This window comes from Chenopodium album, chromosome 4, assembly GCF_948465745.1.
Source record: "Chenopodium album chromosome 4, dcCheAlbu1.1, whole genome shotgun sequence".
Taxonomy (NCBI): Eukaryota; Viridiplantae; Streptophyta; class Magnoliopsida; order Caryophyllales; family Amaranthaceae; genus Chenopodium; species Chenopodium album.
The window spans coordinates 8,969,677-8,985,761 of NC_137837.1; the positions used below are offsets into that span (position 1 = coordinate 8,969,677).

The window sequence follows — 16,085 nt, forward strand, 5'->3', positions numbered from 1 at the left end:
TTTCAATTCTCTCTCATTCTCTTTAATCATTCGCTAATTCTCATCAAGATTTCCTTGATTATTCATCTTTCTCTTTTTTTCTAAACTTGCTTTTACATACAAAATTCCGCATTCACAAGATCTAGAAACACCTAGCCATATTCGAAGTTGCCTTCGCCCTAGACGTGAAAGGTTTAATTTCTGAGGGTTTGGTCCCAAATCTCTATTTCAATAATAATTTAATTTGATTGTTTGTTTTATTATTTTCCTTGAAGTTACTAACGCGTGTATTTTGTTATTAGAAAGAGGTATGAGGCATCAAAGTAAGTACTTTTAATGGTTTTATTGATGTTATGATGTAGAAATCATGTTTAGATTGTTATTATGATATTCCTAGTATCATGTCTAGGGTAATTTTAATATTAAATATGATTGTTACGATGCTTCCTATGTTTTTCCTAATATTTATGATTGTTAGTATCATGTTAGGGCTAAAGATTTGATTTTTCTTGCTTAGTGACATGCTAGGGTTCGTTATTAATCTTGTTAGTATCATGCCTAGGATCTTGCTATTATTATGCTTTAATATTAACATGAACATGATTATGATTATAATGATTATAATTTATGATGATTATGAATATTATTATTATTATTTTGATGATTATTTTATTATTATCATGATTATGATTAATATGATTTATGTTTGTTTTAATTTATTGTTATTATGATTATGATTTTTATTATCATGATTATTATTATGATTGTTATTATGACGATTTTATTTTTGATGATCATAATTGTTATTTTGATTTTATGCTGCTTGATATTATTTATTTATTGATTGATCACACCTTTTATGCATGTTTAAAGGGAATTTGTACTTGTAATCACGCTTAATAAGGTAATAATCTTGTTTAGGGTTAATTTGATTATAATTCAAGTGATCGCCGATAATAGTTTATTTGTGCATTATATTCAACCAACATAGATAAACAGGTTTAGGTTAATCCTATTGATTGCATGTTAATTAAAAAGCGCACATGAATACGATCAGAATAAAGTAGAGGCCTATTATTAGGGCAGATTCAATCTCTTTTAGGTTGGATTTGTACCTTCATCCCCGAACCCTTATTTGGTTCTAGACCTTATGGAGTTGACGATCTCTTGGATCGTTAAGGGGTGTAACCTTCACCCTGTGAACGGTTTACAAGTTCCTAAAACTTGTTGGCGACTCTTTTGCTCTATCTTCTTCCCTTTTGGACGCCACCGACTCTGCTGGGGAGGATTTCTATTTTAATTCCTGAAATTTATTTCGGCAATGATTTAGAATGAGTGGATGAGACTCGAAAAGTTCTAAGTATTTCATGTGCGTAATTTTGATTAACATTATTGTCATATGCATAAAAAAGATCTCATTGGAAAGACCATCCGTAATGAGTTAAAACATAGGATTTTTACACGTAGGAAATTTGAGGAATATCTTTCACAACTAGGATCGAAATAATGCTACGCGAAACTGGAAAATTATATCGAGCACAGAAAGCTGCTGAGGAATGTAGGAACTAGCGTCAGAATAGAGTCTAGCGCCACTGATTTGACTTTAGCGCCAGGCGACAACTTCTGTCGCCAGGTGCTAAAGCCAAATCGTTGGCGCTGGCCTCTGTTTGCTGGCGCCAAGTTCTTCCAATACCGAGCCAGAAATATGCGTTCTAATTTTGACCAGTTTTTAGCACTGTTTGCTCGATCCTACTTCCTGATTGAGTTTTTCTCACTTTTCTGAAAACCCATATGTGTTCTACATATGGACATAACCCTCTGGGAATTCATGCTCCATCTACCTGATTGAACGCTCTGTGCAACAAAGGGTACATCCGAGAATGTTGAATTCACCAAACCATGGAAGCGAGTTTTTCTTAACTCGTGGTGTCCCATCCACTCGCGCCAACCCTTCACGGTTAGGCTTCCGCGCGGTGCATCCGGACAATTAACCATGGACCCTCTATTGACTAACCCATATCCCGAACTTTAGAGAACTAGAGCCATGGTTAGGTTGCAAACTCATTGCATCATATTGTGTCTACTTGACTAATTGTGCATTATTTGTTGTGCATACTCTATGTGTTTTTCCTAACCGTTTGGTTTGACTTGTGTTTGTAAATAAGTCTTAATAAACTAACTAATGACTAAAGGACTTTTCTTAATTAATTAATTAATTAATTTGAGCTAATAATTATGTCTAAAATCGAGTCATAGTTCCTTTAAGTCAACCCGGATTTTTATTCTCGTATACTGCATAAACGTCAACTTGTTTTGGTCATAGACGGAGTTCTAGGAAGAACTACGAGTCTTATAACCTATGGATCTATAGCCCCGAGTGTTATCTTTAATTTGGCGTTGGTTTCATCCCAATCAGAGTCACAGATCAAAAGTAATGACTAAAATACCACAGCCTATCCAGTTTAATACATATACATGAAGTCTTAACTTAGTCTTTGCTTGAGTCTAGTCACATAGTCTAGCCACATGGTCATGACACGAGTCTTAACATGTCACCTACACTCACTAGTATTAGCACATACTTTGTACATACTCTTTTCACACCATGACCATGTCTTAGGTTCATGCATGAGTCAGTTTTTTCCATCACTTGAGTTGGGGGTACATTCTATTCCTAATTTTTTCATATCTCTCCATCTGCATCATCTTTTCATTCTATACATGCTTTCTCTATATCACAACCTTCATTCTTCCTACCTTCTTCCATCCATGCATGTTGAATCGAGTTTAAGTCATGTGGTTGACAATAATAATAATAAAAAAAAATTTAAAAAAAAAAATGAGGGTAATGATGAAACAAATACACAAGGCAAGCTTCTCACCAAGATTTCATGCTTTCTTCTTCTTTTTTTCAAACCCTTTCCCCAATAAGTCTAGCATAGGCACCCTTCATCCTCCTTGAATTTATTTCTTAGAGTTTGAATTTTACCCTTCACTTTTTAAATAAAATGAGCATTTATTTTCTTGCATATGATCATCGCATTGCATTGCATTTAAAAAAAATAAATAAAAAACCGTGTCAAACTAAGCACAAGGTATACCAATGATTTGAGGCACCCCTTGTAGCCACATCATATCATCTTCACCCCTTCAAAATATGCAATCCTTTTTTGGTAAACCACTTTGAGCCTCGTCTAACGATAGACCTTTCTTTCTTCAACCTACATCTACCTAACCTTGGGATGGGATGGTGTGTAACTTATGCAATTTTCAATTTCATAAAAAGCTTGAGTACCTTCAAAAGATTAAAATAGCAAAAAATAAGCAAAAAATAAATAAATAAAAGTGTACAAAAGGGCAAGTGTTCCAATGTCTTTGATATGAAAATGTCTTTGATAAGAACACGTCTCAGATTGCGTCTCTTATCGAGTGCTCGGTACCGTGCATGAGAAACATGAATGCCAAGTGAGTGATAGACCGCATGATCGGGATTGCCCACACTTATAAAAAAATGCAAAAGCAAAAGAAAAAAGAAAAAAAAAAAAAAAGAGCTCAAAAGTGAGAAACCTCAAGCACAATAATACAAAGATTGAAAAACAAGGTTGCACACCTTGGGGGCTTATCGAGGGTCTTGAGCCTTTATCCCCTTCTTCTTCAACCTTTAGCCTAACCACGTTACAACCCTTAAAAAGACCTTTTTGAGGTATACACACACTTGTGCGAGGTTCGGCTAGAGTTACGTTCGGCCTGATTCCTAACGAATACGTAGGCAACCTCACATCGAGGTGCGGCCGTAATAAACATGCATTCATATTTACATTCATAATTGATCATATCAAGAGATCTCCTATGCTCATCCCTATTCACTTAGAGCTAGACTTGGGGGCTTGATCCCTACGTCATTAGCTTACCTAGGCAAAGAGTCACCACCAATTGACCCTTTTAACAAATAATATCTTTCCACACACTTAGCTCTTGCGGCCTAACTTTAGTGTCACTATCACACACCGCACAGATACATGACCAAATATACTTCCCTTAGGAACCCTTTGTCATGGAATCTTAACACAACGCTGAAGCATGCCTTGTCATATCAACATCACTCATCAACCATAATGGTCATTGCATCACGAAGTATGAATTGCTTAGCCTCCGTGCCTAAGTTACCCAAATACTTTCATCATTGAGACAACAGTTGAGATAGCCTAGGATGGATTAATCCTTGCACCTTGAGAGATAGTATCAAACAACATTTGACTAAACTCATTCAACATGCATCTTCAAACTTCGATTTTTTTTTCGCGTCTTTCTTTTTCGGGAGAAAGTCGGTACCCTCCATAAAAATGACGAAATTTTTTTGCTTTTTTGCATTTTTGAGTCGCACAATCATAATACTATGCACACACGGGTCACGACTCACACGTGTCATTTCACTTCGAGTCGAGTCAACCTCGAGTCAATCACAGAGAGTCAAGTTTATACTTTGGGTCGTGTCAAGTCAATGAGTTGAGTCAATGCTAAACCTTTGGTCAACCCTAAGATAATTGAAGAAATTGGCAAAGTTCTATAGTCAAAATAAATACAGGTGCAGCAGAATAGGAAGGACCCTACTCCAATTCCTGGCGCCAGAGATATCTCAGCAACGACAGAGATCGAAGCCTCTCCGAAAGGTGATTTCGACCTCATACAACAATTTCGGGTTCCTTGGTACGCCAGTTAGCCCCTCTAAGCAATTTGACATGATTTTTAGTAATCGGCTTAATTGCGTAAAGTGATCGACCTGATGAAAGATCGTCTCACTTAGCTTAAAGCGCCTAAGCATTGGCTCATTGACAAAAGGCACCGACATAGTGGTTCATTCGCAAAAGGCGCCGACACAGTGGTTCATTCGCAAAAGGCACCGACGTACAAGTTCAAAGCAACGGAAACGCCGACGTACAGGCATATATAGCGGAAGCAAAGTTCAAGCGAGCTTTAAAGATCGACAAGTGTTGGTCTTCGGTAATTTTCTTCGGAATATTATCGCAACAACTGAGGATGACTTCAAGTAAAGTTATTTTTGACAGCATTCGCTAAGATTGTGGAGGTTTTCACTAAAGATTTGAGGAGATAGCACGAGATGGGCGGTCTTCGACAGCGTTCGCTAAGATTGTGGAAGTTGTCACCCAAGATTTGAGGAGATAGCACGAGATGGGCGGTCTTCGACAGCGTTCGCTAAGATTATGGAAGTTGTCACCCAAGATTTGAGGAGATAGCACGAGATGGGCGGTCTTCGACGGCATTCGCTAAGATTGTGGAGGTTGTCACCCAAGATTTGAGAAGATAGCACGAGATGGGCGGTCTTCGACGGCGTTCGCTAAGATTCTGGAGGTTGTCACCAAGATATGAGAAGAGCGGTTCATGATGAGGCGGTCTTCGACGACTTTTGCTATGATTGGAAAGGTTGTCACTATGATTCAAGAAAAGGCTCAAGATGTAGCAACATTGATCGACGGCGTTTCCTAGATTGCGGAAGATCGTCAAAACAAACAGCAAGATGGCGTTCCCTAGATTGTGGAGGGTTGTCACAAACAACTGAGGATTGTTTCAAGAGAAGCAATCTTCGATAGTATTCCCTTGGACGTGGAATATTATCAAAGCGGAAGAGGATTGTTTCAAGTGAAACAATTTTTGATAGTATTCCCTTGGACGTGGAGTATTATCAATGCGGATGAGGATTATTTCAAGAGAAGCAATCTTCGATGGTATTCCCTTGGACGTGGAATATTATCAAAGCGGAGGAGAATCGTTTCAGGCGAAGCAGTCTTCCAAATTGGAAGCAGTTACAGGCGTAGCGGTTTTCAAGCGGGATGGCATTCTCTAGCTTGCAGGTGGTCATCAAAAACAGTAAAGCGGCAGCAAATCGGTTACTTTCAGAGACGTGTGCTCGACGGTGCAAGATATGCGTTTCTTAACTCTTTTATCTGTTTAACTAACGCTAGTTTGCAGGTATCGACATTGCAAGAGTGGTTTAGGATCGCAGAACGTTCTGAATCATTCTCCGTCCCTATCGATACTTTGACTTTCGTTTTCGAAACTTGCGTTTCTCCAAACTCAGTCAAAGTGGGGGCTTCTGTAGACACCCATTTGTGTCTCCCCAAAACCAAACCCGGTGATGAGTACCTTTCACGTCGAATCATAATCAAATGAAGCGAAAGTGTGGAAAGTTTAGTGTTGCGGATAGTTTTAATTTCTTTTCTCTTCTCTCTGTTTTTGAAAACTTATTTTAAGAAAACAGCCAATCCAGTTTTGTTGGTCCATGATATGGGTCTAATAGTAGTGTAGTTGGATGGGGCTTGCCAAGAGCTTTCCAACGATATATTATAAGCCCAATTCCGATGAATATTGAGGAAGTTATGGCCAATTTACTAAACTGGGCCCGGTTTGAGCCTTATGTACGGCCCAATGATCTAGGGGAGGGCCTAATATGATTTATCATTCCTAATGCAATTAGGAATGGTTTTAGTCTTCTAAATTCTTCTAGAAGGTTCTTTTCATTCCTAATTCAATTAGCATTGATAAATTGACTTTTGTTGACTTTTCAGAGTTTAATTAAAATCAAAGAACATTTTTGAGGAAAAGATACGATTTTATCCTCCTGTACGGCAAAACTTATCTGATTTGAAGAAGCACGTCAAAAACAGTGTTAGCGCCAAACGTCAGGCATTGGCGCCTGGCGCTAAGCGTTGGCGCCTGGCGCCAATGAGCTGGTGCTGGCGCCAGCTCTGTTTCACGTGCGCCAATACTCTGTTTTGTTAATTTTATCTTTTTGGTTGAGTTTCTCTATAAATAACGTCGTAACAACTCCGTTTTCATTCACCTACAACCAGTTTTCAATTCTCTCTCATTCTCTTTAATCATTCGCTAATTCTCATCAAGATTTCCTTGATTATTCATCTTTCTCTTTTTTTCTAAACTTGCTTTTACATACAAAATTCCGCATTCACAAGATCTAGAAACACCTAGCCATATTCGAAGTTGCCTTCGCCCTAGACGTGAAAGGTTTAATTTCTGAGGGTTTGGTCCCAAATCTCTATTTCAATAATTATTTAATTTGATTGTTTGTTTTATTATTTTCCTTGAAGTTACTAACGCGTGTATTTTGTTATTTGAAAGAGGTACGAGGCATCAAAGTAAGTACTTTTAATGGTTTTATTGATGTTATGATGTAGAAATCATGTTTAGATTATTATTATGATATTCCTAGTATCATGTCTAGGGTAATTTTAATATTAAATATGATTGTTACGATGCTTCCTATGTTTTTCCTAATATTTATGATTGTTAGTATCATGTTAGGGCTAAAAATTTGATTTTTCTTGCTTAGTGACATGCTAGGGTTCGTTATTAATCTTGTTAGTATCATGCCTAGGATCTTGCTATTATTATGCTTTAATATTAACATGAACATGATTATGATTATAATGATTATAATTTATGATGATTATGAATATTATTATTTTGATGATTATTTTATTATTATCATGATTATGATTAATATGGTTTATGATTGTTTTAATTTATTATTATTATGATTATGATTTTTATTATCATGATTATTATTATGATTGTTATTATGACGATTTTATTTTTGATGATCATAATTGTTATTTTGATTTTTATGTTGCTTGATATTATTTTTTTATTGCTTGTTCACACCTTTTATGCATGTTTAAAGGGAATTTGTACTTGTAATCACGCTTAATAAGGTAATAATCTTGTTTAGGGTTAATTTGATTATAATTCAAGTGATCCCCGATAATAGTTTATTTGGGCATTATATTCAACCAACATAGATAAACAGGTTTAGGTTAATCCTATTGATTGCATGTTAATTAAAAAGCGCACATGAATACGATCAGAATAAAGTAGAGACCTATTATTAGGGCAGGTTCAATCTCTTTTAGGTTGGATTTGTACCTTCATCCCCGAATCCTTATTGGTTCTAGACCTTATGGAGTTGACGATCTCTTGATCGTTAAAGGGTGTAACCTTCACCCTGTGAACGGTTTACAAGTTCCTAAAACTTGTTGGCGACTCTTTTGCTCTATCTTCTTCCCTTTTGGACGCCACCGTACTTTAGTGTATGATCACAGTGGGGTTCAAGCAAGGGGATTAACGCTTGAATTATTCCCTCCAGGCTTGTTTGGCATCGTTTTTTGTTTTCAGTTTCCTGTTTTTTGGAAAACTAAAAACCAAAAAAGGAAACAAGAAAAAGGTGTTTTCACTTTTCTGTTGTCAGTTTTCAAAATTATCATGATTTTAATAAGTTTGAATAATTTTTTACTCATTATGTGACATATATTGTACAGTTTTAAAAAACAAAAAACCTAAAAACAGAAAACCACAGTGATGTCAAACGAACCCTAAAGTGTAGATTCTCCTTTACTTTTTTCGAGTTATCCATAAAATTATTAAAAAACTAGAATTTTTTTTTTTAAAATTCTTAAATCAGTCCAAAGCGGTCCGGTTTGGGTGTTGGACCGATACTTTTGATCCGGTTCAGGTTTAGTCCTAGCTTAATCTGTCCGGTATTCGGTTCTTAAAATTTTAATTTTCGGCCGGTTCGGTCTTGGACCGATAAACAGCCCTACTTGCATTCGTGAAAATTTCTAGCGTAATAAGCCAATTTTACTAGATAAGAGTACAAAATTATCTATTTTTTTTTTTTAATCTTCTATCTTTATTTTAATTTATGGATAATGAATAGTGATAAATGTATCCCTTAGATTTACATCTAAGCATTACATATCTTTTATAAATTGAGCTCAATTCGGAATTGTATTATAAATCACATGTCAGACATTGGAATTATTGGTAATATTTACTTAATGTTTCTACAATTGGCTCCTTGAATATATCTCTTACAATTTAAATAGGGGTACAAAATTAATTAAAAAAAAAAAAGACTGACTTTATAAGTCCAATGGAAATTTTGATCACTAATTTTTGTTCATCATTGCTTCACTTAAAGTCTTGGGCGGATCTATTAAGGTGCACACTGACTCACCATCACCAACAAAAAAAAAAAAAAAAAAAAAACTAAGAGACCGCCTATTACAATATCAGATAGGCGGTCTCTTTGATGCTTCTAGATAACAGGTCTCTTTTTGTCAGCCATTGAATTTGAATAATTTGTTGCGCTACTCTCATATTTCATTAAAGAGACCTGTTGTATTTAATAACGGGTCTCTTAAGTTATCTAACTTTTTTTTTTTATTATTAATTCTTGTTTTTAAGTAAAAAATCATAAAGTTAGTTTAATGTAATAGTTTTATAGTATGTATTTTTATATCCTATTTTTGGATTGAAATCATTTTAGTGAAATATAATTTTTTTTTTTTTAATATAATTTTTGGATTGAAACAAGTGATCAATTATTGATGGTGAATCATAAGTTCGAAAATCCTAAATTCGCCACTGCAGTTAAAATTTATAGTTGGTGTTGCTAATTAACGCACCCTACCTATAGTTGGTGTTGTTCCAACAACTGATTTTGCCCCCTCTTTGTTATTTTAGTGATGTGACCTTATAATAAGGTTGTGCTCCACTTTGACTTTATTTGTATTGTATCTTTTGGTTGTTGCGTTGTGGCCTGTGGGTGGGCAGCCAGCTCTTTTATTTCATTGTCCATCCTTGTCCTCATCCTTATATTCTCTCTTTATATACTTAAAAAATATTACTAAGTATGTGTTTAATAATGGAACCCCTCTCATTTCAGCCAATATGCTAATGATATACGGAGTATAATATTCATGCCAAAATATTTTGCTATTTCTAAAAGCAACTAGGATGTTGATTTTTCAAAAGTAAGGAAAAGGATTTGATGTATATATTTTCAAGGTAAAACTTCCATAGAGCCTAACCTCCTAACTTGGATCGTGGTTACTTATGTAACTCGTTCCTGTGGCCTAATGAGCCCTTCTCCTTATCTATAATTATAAAATAAAATAATAATTAAAAAAGAACATATACTTCGTAGTTCGTACTACGGATCTTTTTTATCACCCAAACTTAAGTTTTAAAATCAATCTACAATAATCGTCTCTTATACCTAAATTTCCCACTTTATTCTCTGATCATAAGAGCTATTACATAGATGCTTTCATCCAAATGTTTCCTTTCTCCTATTTATGCAATTCCCCTCAAATATAATGCCGTTGACTATCAACCATGAAAAAAACCTTCATCATTTTCATCTTCTACATCCTCATGCTCATCCTAAGTCAACGTGTTCAAGCTCACTCTAGTCCACCTGAGCTCGAACCAGACTCACAAAGTCGCGAAGAATCTAGGCAACCCAAGGAGATAATCATCGTCGCTGTGATCTCAATCATCTTGTTTATAGCATTTTATTGCATATATCTTTGTTGTTGCATAGATGACCATATAGTCAATATTGGCAATTGGAGTCGCTGGACACCTATAAACTTCGTAGGATCATTTAGGCATTCGGCTAAGGTCTCGTATGGACTCGATCCAACCGTAGTCAAGAGCTTCCCAACGTTTGAATACGAGGCAGTAAAGTCGAAAATGATCGGGAAAAACACGCTAGAATGCGCAGTTTGCCTAATGGAATACAACGATATAGACGTGTTACGTTTGATACCTAAATGTGACCATGTTTTTCATGCCGAATGTGTTGATGATTGGCTAGTAAATCACGCCACTTGCCCCGTGTGCCGGTTCAACCTCACAAATGCCGACTTGTGGGAGTATGATATGTCACAAGACGACACGATTGTAGAAGTCGGAGATGGTGGCAACGATAATGACAACAACCAAGGGGTGGTCAAGGACATATCGTTATCGAGGTCGTTATCGACAGGACATATGGATAGGTTTACGTTACGGTTGCCTAGGGAGGTATGGAAGCAAATTATGATGAATGGTAATAAATTGGAAGGGAATATTAATTTGTGGGTTAAAAGTGGAGAAAGTAGCACAAAGGCTGGTTATAGAGAAGGGATTATTGTTGAAGGAAGTAGTAGAAGTAAATCTGAGAGGTTTGTAAGAAATAATGCTAAGGTTTTTTCGTTTAGAAAACATTTTACGAGCAAAGAAAGTTCTTCTATTAGTGTTGTTCCGATTGAAGCAAATCAATTGCCCGTTTGAGACTTTGAGGTTGTGCATAACTTGTAAATACTCTAACAATGACAAAGGAATTTTTTATTTTTTTTTTTATGATTTGGTCTAGTTAACATTCTTCTTCATGCTTTTATTTTTCTTTTCATTTTGATCTTGTTTGTTTTGTCTAGTTTGAATGAAATTTAGTTTGTATTAACCATTGGCTGCTAGTACTTGTATATGAATTGTATGCGCGCATTATGGGATGATGTAACATTCGTGGTCTACAAATGTACCTATGCTTTAATTTGATGCTCCTATGTCCTATTAATCTGTTTTTGCAATCTCTTTCGACAATCGACATGGTACATTGGTGGCCGGAGAGGGGGGGGGGGACCGGGGGAGGCGGAAGCGGTGAGGGTGAGGGTGGAATATAGGTGGTGGTGATGGGGTACGGTTTGAGGTATAATATGGATTGAGGAAATAGATTGGTTAGGCATAGATGTTGAGAGGTTGGTGATTTGTCTAACCAATGAAATAATTAAGGATGCTTGTGAATTAGTATAGTTTAAGTAGGAGTATCTAATTTTTTTTTAGATCCTAACCCACACATTAATTATCAAACATAACATTACATTGATTGCGGAGTTAAACTTAAAACACGTGACACATAAGTATACACAATAAATTAAAAAAAAAAAGGTAAATTTTGTAATTAACTATATCCTCCAAAACCACGACCATCATGACATCATATTACCACCGCCTTTTTAAACTAGTCTACCACAAAAATAACAAAATTATCCTTTGTAGAATTGAAATTGCTCCGGTTGGAATTGGCTAAACTTTAATTTACAAAATCAATTGAGAAATTAAAATTTTCCTCTACACCACGACCACCACTACCGCCTTATCAATCTTTGTAGAAATTGAAATTGCTCCAATGCCCAATCTTCTAAACCCGTCTTGATCAATCAAGAATATTAACTACAAAATTTTTTTAAAAATTTAGCACACACATTCATATTCAAACCCTAACCAATTCAATTAAATAACTCACATTCTAGAACGGTGCCGTCATCATCCCCAACCTCGGATTTTCGCGAATATTGATTGAAACTTCAGCCCTAGTAGGCATATCTTGTGGACGACCATCGCCGGAGGTCATTAAATTAGCCCGGCAGAAGGGACACGTACCACGAAACCGCAACCAAGTATCAATACAATCCGCGTGAAACACATGGCCACACTTAGGCAACAACCGTAATATTTCATTCTTCTCAAACACCCCTAAGCACACCACACACTCACCCGTCATCCTAACTTTTATATCTATATCTGTATCTATATCCATGTCGTCGTAGGAAAACTTTGGGAAGGTCTCTATGACCGAATTTTCGAGGCCTCGAGATATCGAGGGGCTCATAGAAATATTGGAATTCCGATTGAAAATCCAATAGCAACGACACATGATGGTGTAAATTAATACAATTGAGATGACACACACTATAACGTACATACTGATGAACATGACTAACGCAACAGTTGATGATGCATCCATCTTTTTTTTTTTTTTTTTTTTTTTTTTTTTTTGGTGCTTAGCTTTCTCTAGTATTCTCAAAACCTCAATTTTTGGAAACTTTATATTATGTTTTAATTATTGTTCTAGTCTTTTCTGTAAATTAATGTTGAGATCATCATGTCATTTATGTTTGATACTCCGTATATAAGATTGTGATTATTAAGGAAATACGAGTAATAACATTGAAATGAATATCATGCTTGATATTAGCTGGAATCCTTCTCTCTAATAACACATTGGCTAACATATATAGTAACCTGGGAGTGTTACAAAAGCAATAGCCTTAAGTAAGCGCGTTATAGGATTATATACTAACGCGTTACACATCATCCATTGTTTAAATGTTGCAACAATTATCATTTCTCTTTAATGAAATCAAACTAATTCATCATTTACACAGCAAATTAAATACTCAATATACATTCATTGGCATTTAATTTTGGTTCTTTAATTATTCACATGAGTTTTGCTGGTAAGTTACATATATAATTTATATAGTCCATTAATTCACATTTAAGTCACTTTTGTTATTTCTTTGTCTCCCCTGTGTTACATATATTTGCAAAATATTTTTTTGTTTAATTTTAGTTGATACAAATTTAACAAGACTTCACATGAATATATTGTATTTCTTAATGTTAAATCACAAAAATGAGTCAAAATAACTTATGTAATTACTACCGAAAGTCCAAAAAACACGTATTAGCTAAAAAAACAGAGAAAGTATGACATTTTTATAAAAAGCAAAGGTTAACAAAATAATAGTTTCATTACCTTAAAAAAAAAAAAAAAAAAAAAAAAAAAAAAAATTAATAGTTTCATTATGAGTTGGGCGGTCAATTGTACAATTTGTGGAGGCATTCCTAAAGGCTCACGTTGAGGCATTTAAATTGTTAAATGCTTAACATGATATTTTGGTAAAAATCGGAAAATTTAGATCGAGAGGTACCATTGGGACATAGCACTCTTAGTGGTGCTTAAAAAAGTTCCTACGTACAATCTTCCAATTCAATTAGAGTGGGTTGCGCACCAGTTTTCTCACTAGTTATTAGATACAATGTATATATTATTCCCTAGGATGCCACATTAATGATTGTATAGTTTCCCTAGTTTGTACATTGTTCCCTAGACAACATTTACCTAAAATCTACTGTATTTATACTCTACAAATGAATGAGAATAGCAAGGGATTACTTTCCTACATGGTATCAGGCTAAATTCGAATCCCCTGTGTCTTCTCTCTGTCCTTTTCCCTTTTCTCATCTCCTTCCTTCTCTCCTCAGTCGCACCTCAGCCGCCATGTCCTCTGACCCACCAAAAACCCCTGCTTTCCACCTTGCTCTAGCTGTCAACAATATCAAAAGCCTTATTCCCATTACTTTGGAATGAGCAAGACACCTTTATACTCTTCTTGGGCAGAGCTGTTTAAGGTTCACTCGCGTGCTTACGATGTTCTTGACCACATAATCCCACAGGAAGAGAAAGATGACACCATCGATGTCGCTCTCTGGACTCACATAGATGCCATTGTCCTTCAATGGATCTACGGCACTATCTCTCGTGACCTCCTCACCACCATTCTTGAGCCAAACTCCACGGCGAAGCAAGCTTGGGATCGCTTGCAAGATATTTTCCAAGACAACAAAAGTACACGGGCTGTACAATTAGTAGGGAAATTATCTAATGTTGAGATGAAAATTTTTTCTGATGTCTCCGCCTACTGTCAACAAGTGAAAATGTTGGCTGACCAACTTGCCAATGTTGATGCTCCGGTGAACAACCAGCGTCTCGTTCTCACCCTCATTCGAGGTCTTCCTAAATCCTTTGATGGTGTCGATGCAGTTCTCCAACAAACCGACCCATTACCCTTTTTCTACAAGGCAAGATCAATGCTCGTGCTTGAGGAATCTCGACTCTCAAACCAGGCCGCGTCTGAAGCTATCGCTGCCGGCACTGCCCTTCTCGCCGTCGGACTCGACTCCGAGCTCTATCATGATGAACCGCACTCTAGTCACGATGCTCCTCGCTACCAAAATCGCAACAACCGCGGACATAACCGTGGTAGTGGTAGCCGCGGCAAGGGCCGCCACAACACCCAAGGCCAGCACTGTGGGGGGTCCAACGATGGCAGTCACCAGCCACGACAGGGCCACCGCAACCAACAACAATGACAGCAATGCGGTCCTTGGGCTCTATGGTTGCAATATCCACAGCCCTGGGCCCAGCAGCAGCAATGGGCTATTCCCCCTGCCCATACCCCACCTCATGGCCACGTTCCTCTGGGCCCCGCCAACAAGGAATACTCGGCCCACATCCACAGCAACAAGCTTTCTCAGCCCAAGCACCATCAACAGTGAATTATGCGCCTACCGATATTGATGCCGCAATGCATACTCTCTCTCTCTCTCTCACACCTTCGGATGATGGGTGGAACATGGACACTAGTGCCACATCACACATGACATCTCACCAAGGTACTCTCTCGTCTAATTTTAATTTGAGCAATCAACGAAATATTATTGTTGGTAATGGGCATGGTATTCCAATTAGTGGTATCGGTTGTGCTTCCTTTCCACCTCCCCACACTCCCTTTTCCCTTAATGATGTTCTTCATGCACACAAATTAATAAAAAATCTGATTTCGGTTCGAAAATTCACTAGTGATAATTGGGTTTCTATTGAGTTTGACCTGTTTGGTTTTTCTGTGAAAGACCTTCCGACGGGGACAACTCTTATGCGATGTGATAGCTCCGGCGACCTTTATCCCCTCACCACCGCCATCTCTCAAGCTCCATCTCCCTCAACTTTTGCTTCCCTATCCTCTTATCAATGGCATGATAGACTAGGACACCCCGACATTAATGTTTTGCGTTCTCTAAAAGGGAACAATTTTGTGGAATGTAATAGGATTTCTAATGCTAGTATTTGTGCTTCTTGTCCTCTTGGAAAACATGTAAAACTTCCTTTTTCTCCTTCTCTTTCTAGTACTTGTATGCCATTTGACATCGTCAATAGTGACCTTTGGACATCACCTAAATTGAGTTCGGCCGGACATCTTTATTATGTATTGTTTTTGGATGATTTTAGTAATTTTTTGTGGACTTTTCTTATATGCAAAAATTCTCAAGTTCACTCATTTTTTCTCCAATTTCATGCATATGCTAAAACTCAATTTGAAAGAGACGTTAAATGTTTTCAATGTGACAATGGAAAAGAATATGATAATGGGCCATTTCGACTCTTTTGTGAACAAAATGGTACGCTCTTTCGCTTCTCTTGTCCTCACACCTCCTCTCAAAATGGTAAGGCCGAAAGAAAAATTCGCACCATCAACAACATGATTCGCACCATCAACAACATGATTCGCACCCTTCTAGCTCACTCCTCCATGCCTCCCTCTTTTTGGCGCCATGCTCTT

General features: G+C 36.8%; 2 protein-coding genes across 2 annotated transcripts; one reads left to right on the plus strand and one right to left on the minus strand.

Annotated features, from left to right (window-relative positions):
• The first annotated feature begins 10,191 nt into the window (after positions 1-10,191).
• On the plus strand, positions 10,192-11,133 carry LOC145627591 (E3 ubiquitin-protein ligase ATL31-like). The gene has a single exon (XM_081679957.1). The coding sequence runs from the start codon at positions 10,192-10,194 to the stop codon at positions 11,131-11,133; it is 942 nt and encodes a 313-aa protein (XP_081536083.1).
• A 1,015-nt stretch (positions 11,134-12,148) lies between these two features.
• LOC145627592 (E3 ubiquitin-protein ligase ATL9-like) lies at positions 12,149-12,646 on the minus strand. The gene has a single exon (XM_081679958.1). It carries the CDS (start codon positions 12,644-12,646, stop codon positions 12,149-12,151), a length of 498 nt encoding a protein of 165 aa, XP_081536084.1.
• Between the last annotated feature and the right edge of the window lie 3,439 nt (positions 12,647-16,085).

What these genes read in the sequence shown, in the direction of transcription:
- LOC145627591 (XM_081679957.1), top strand. Translation starts at nt 10,192, where the DNA reads ATGAAAAAAACCTTCATCATTTTCATCTTCTACATCCTCATGCTCATC.
- LOC145627592 (XM_081679958.1), bottom strand. Translation starts at nt 12,646, where the DNA reads ATGGATGCATCATCAACTGTTGCGTTAGTCATGTTCATCAGTATGTAC.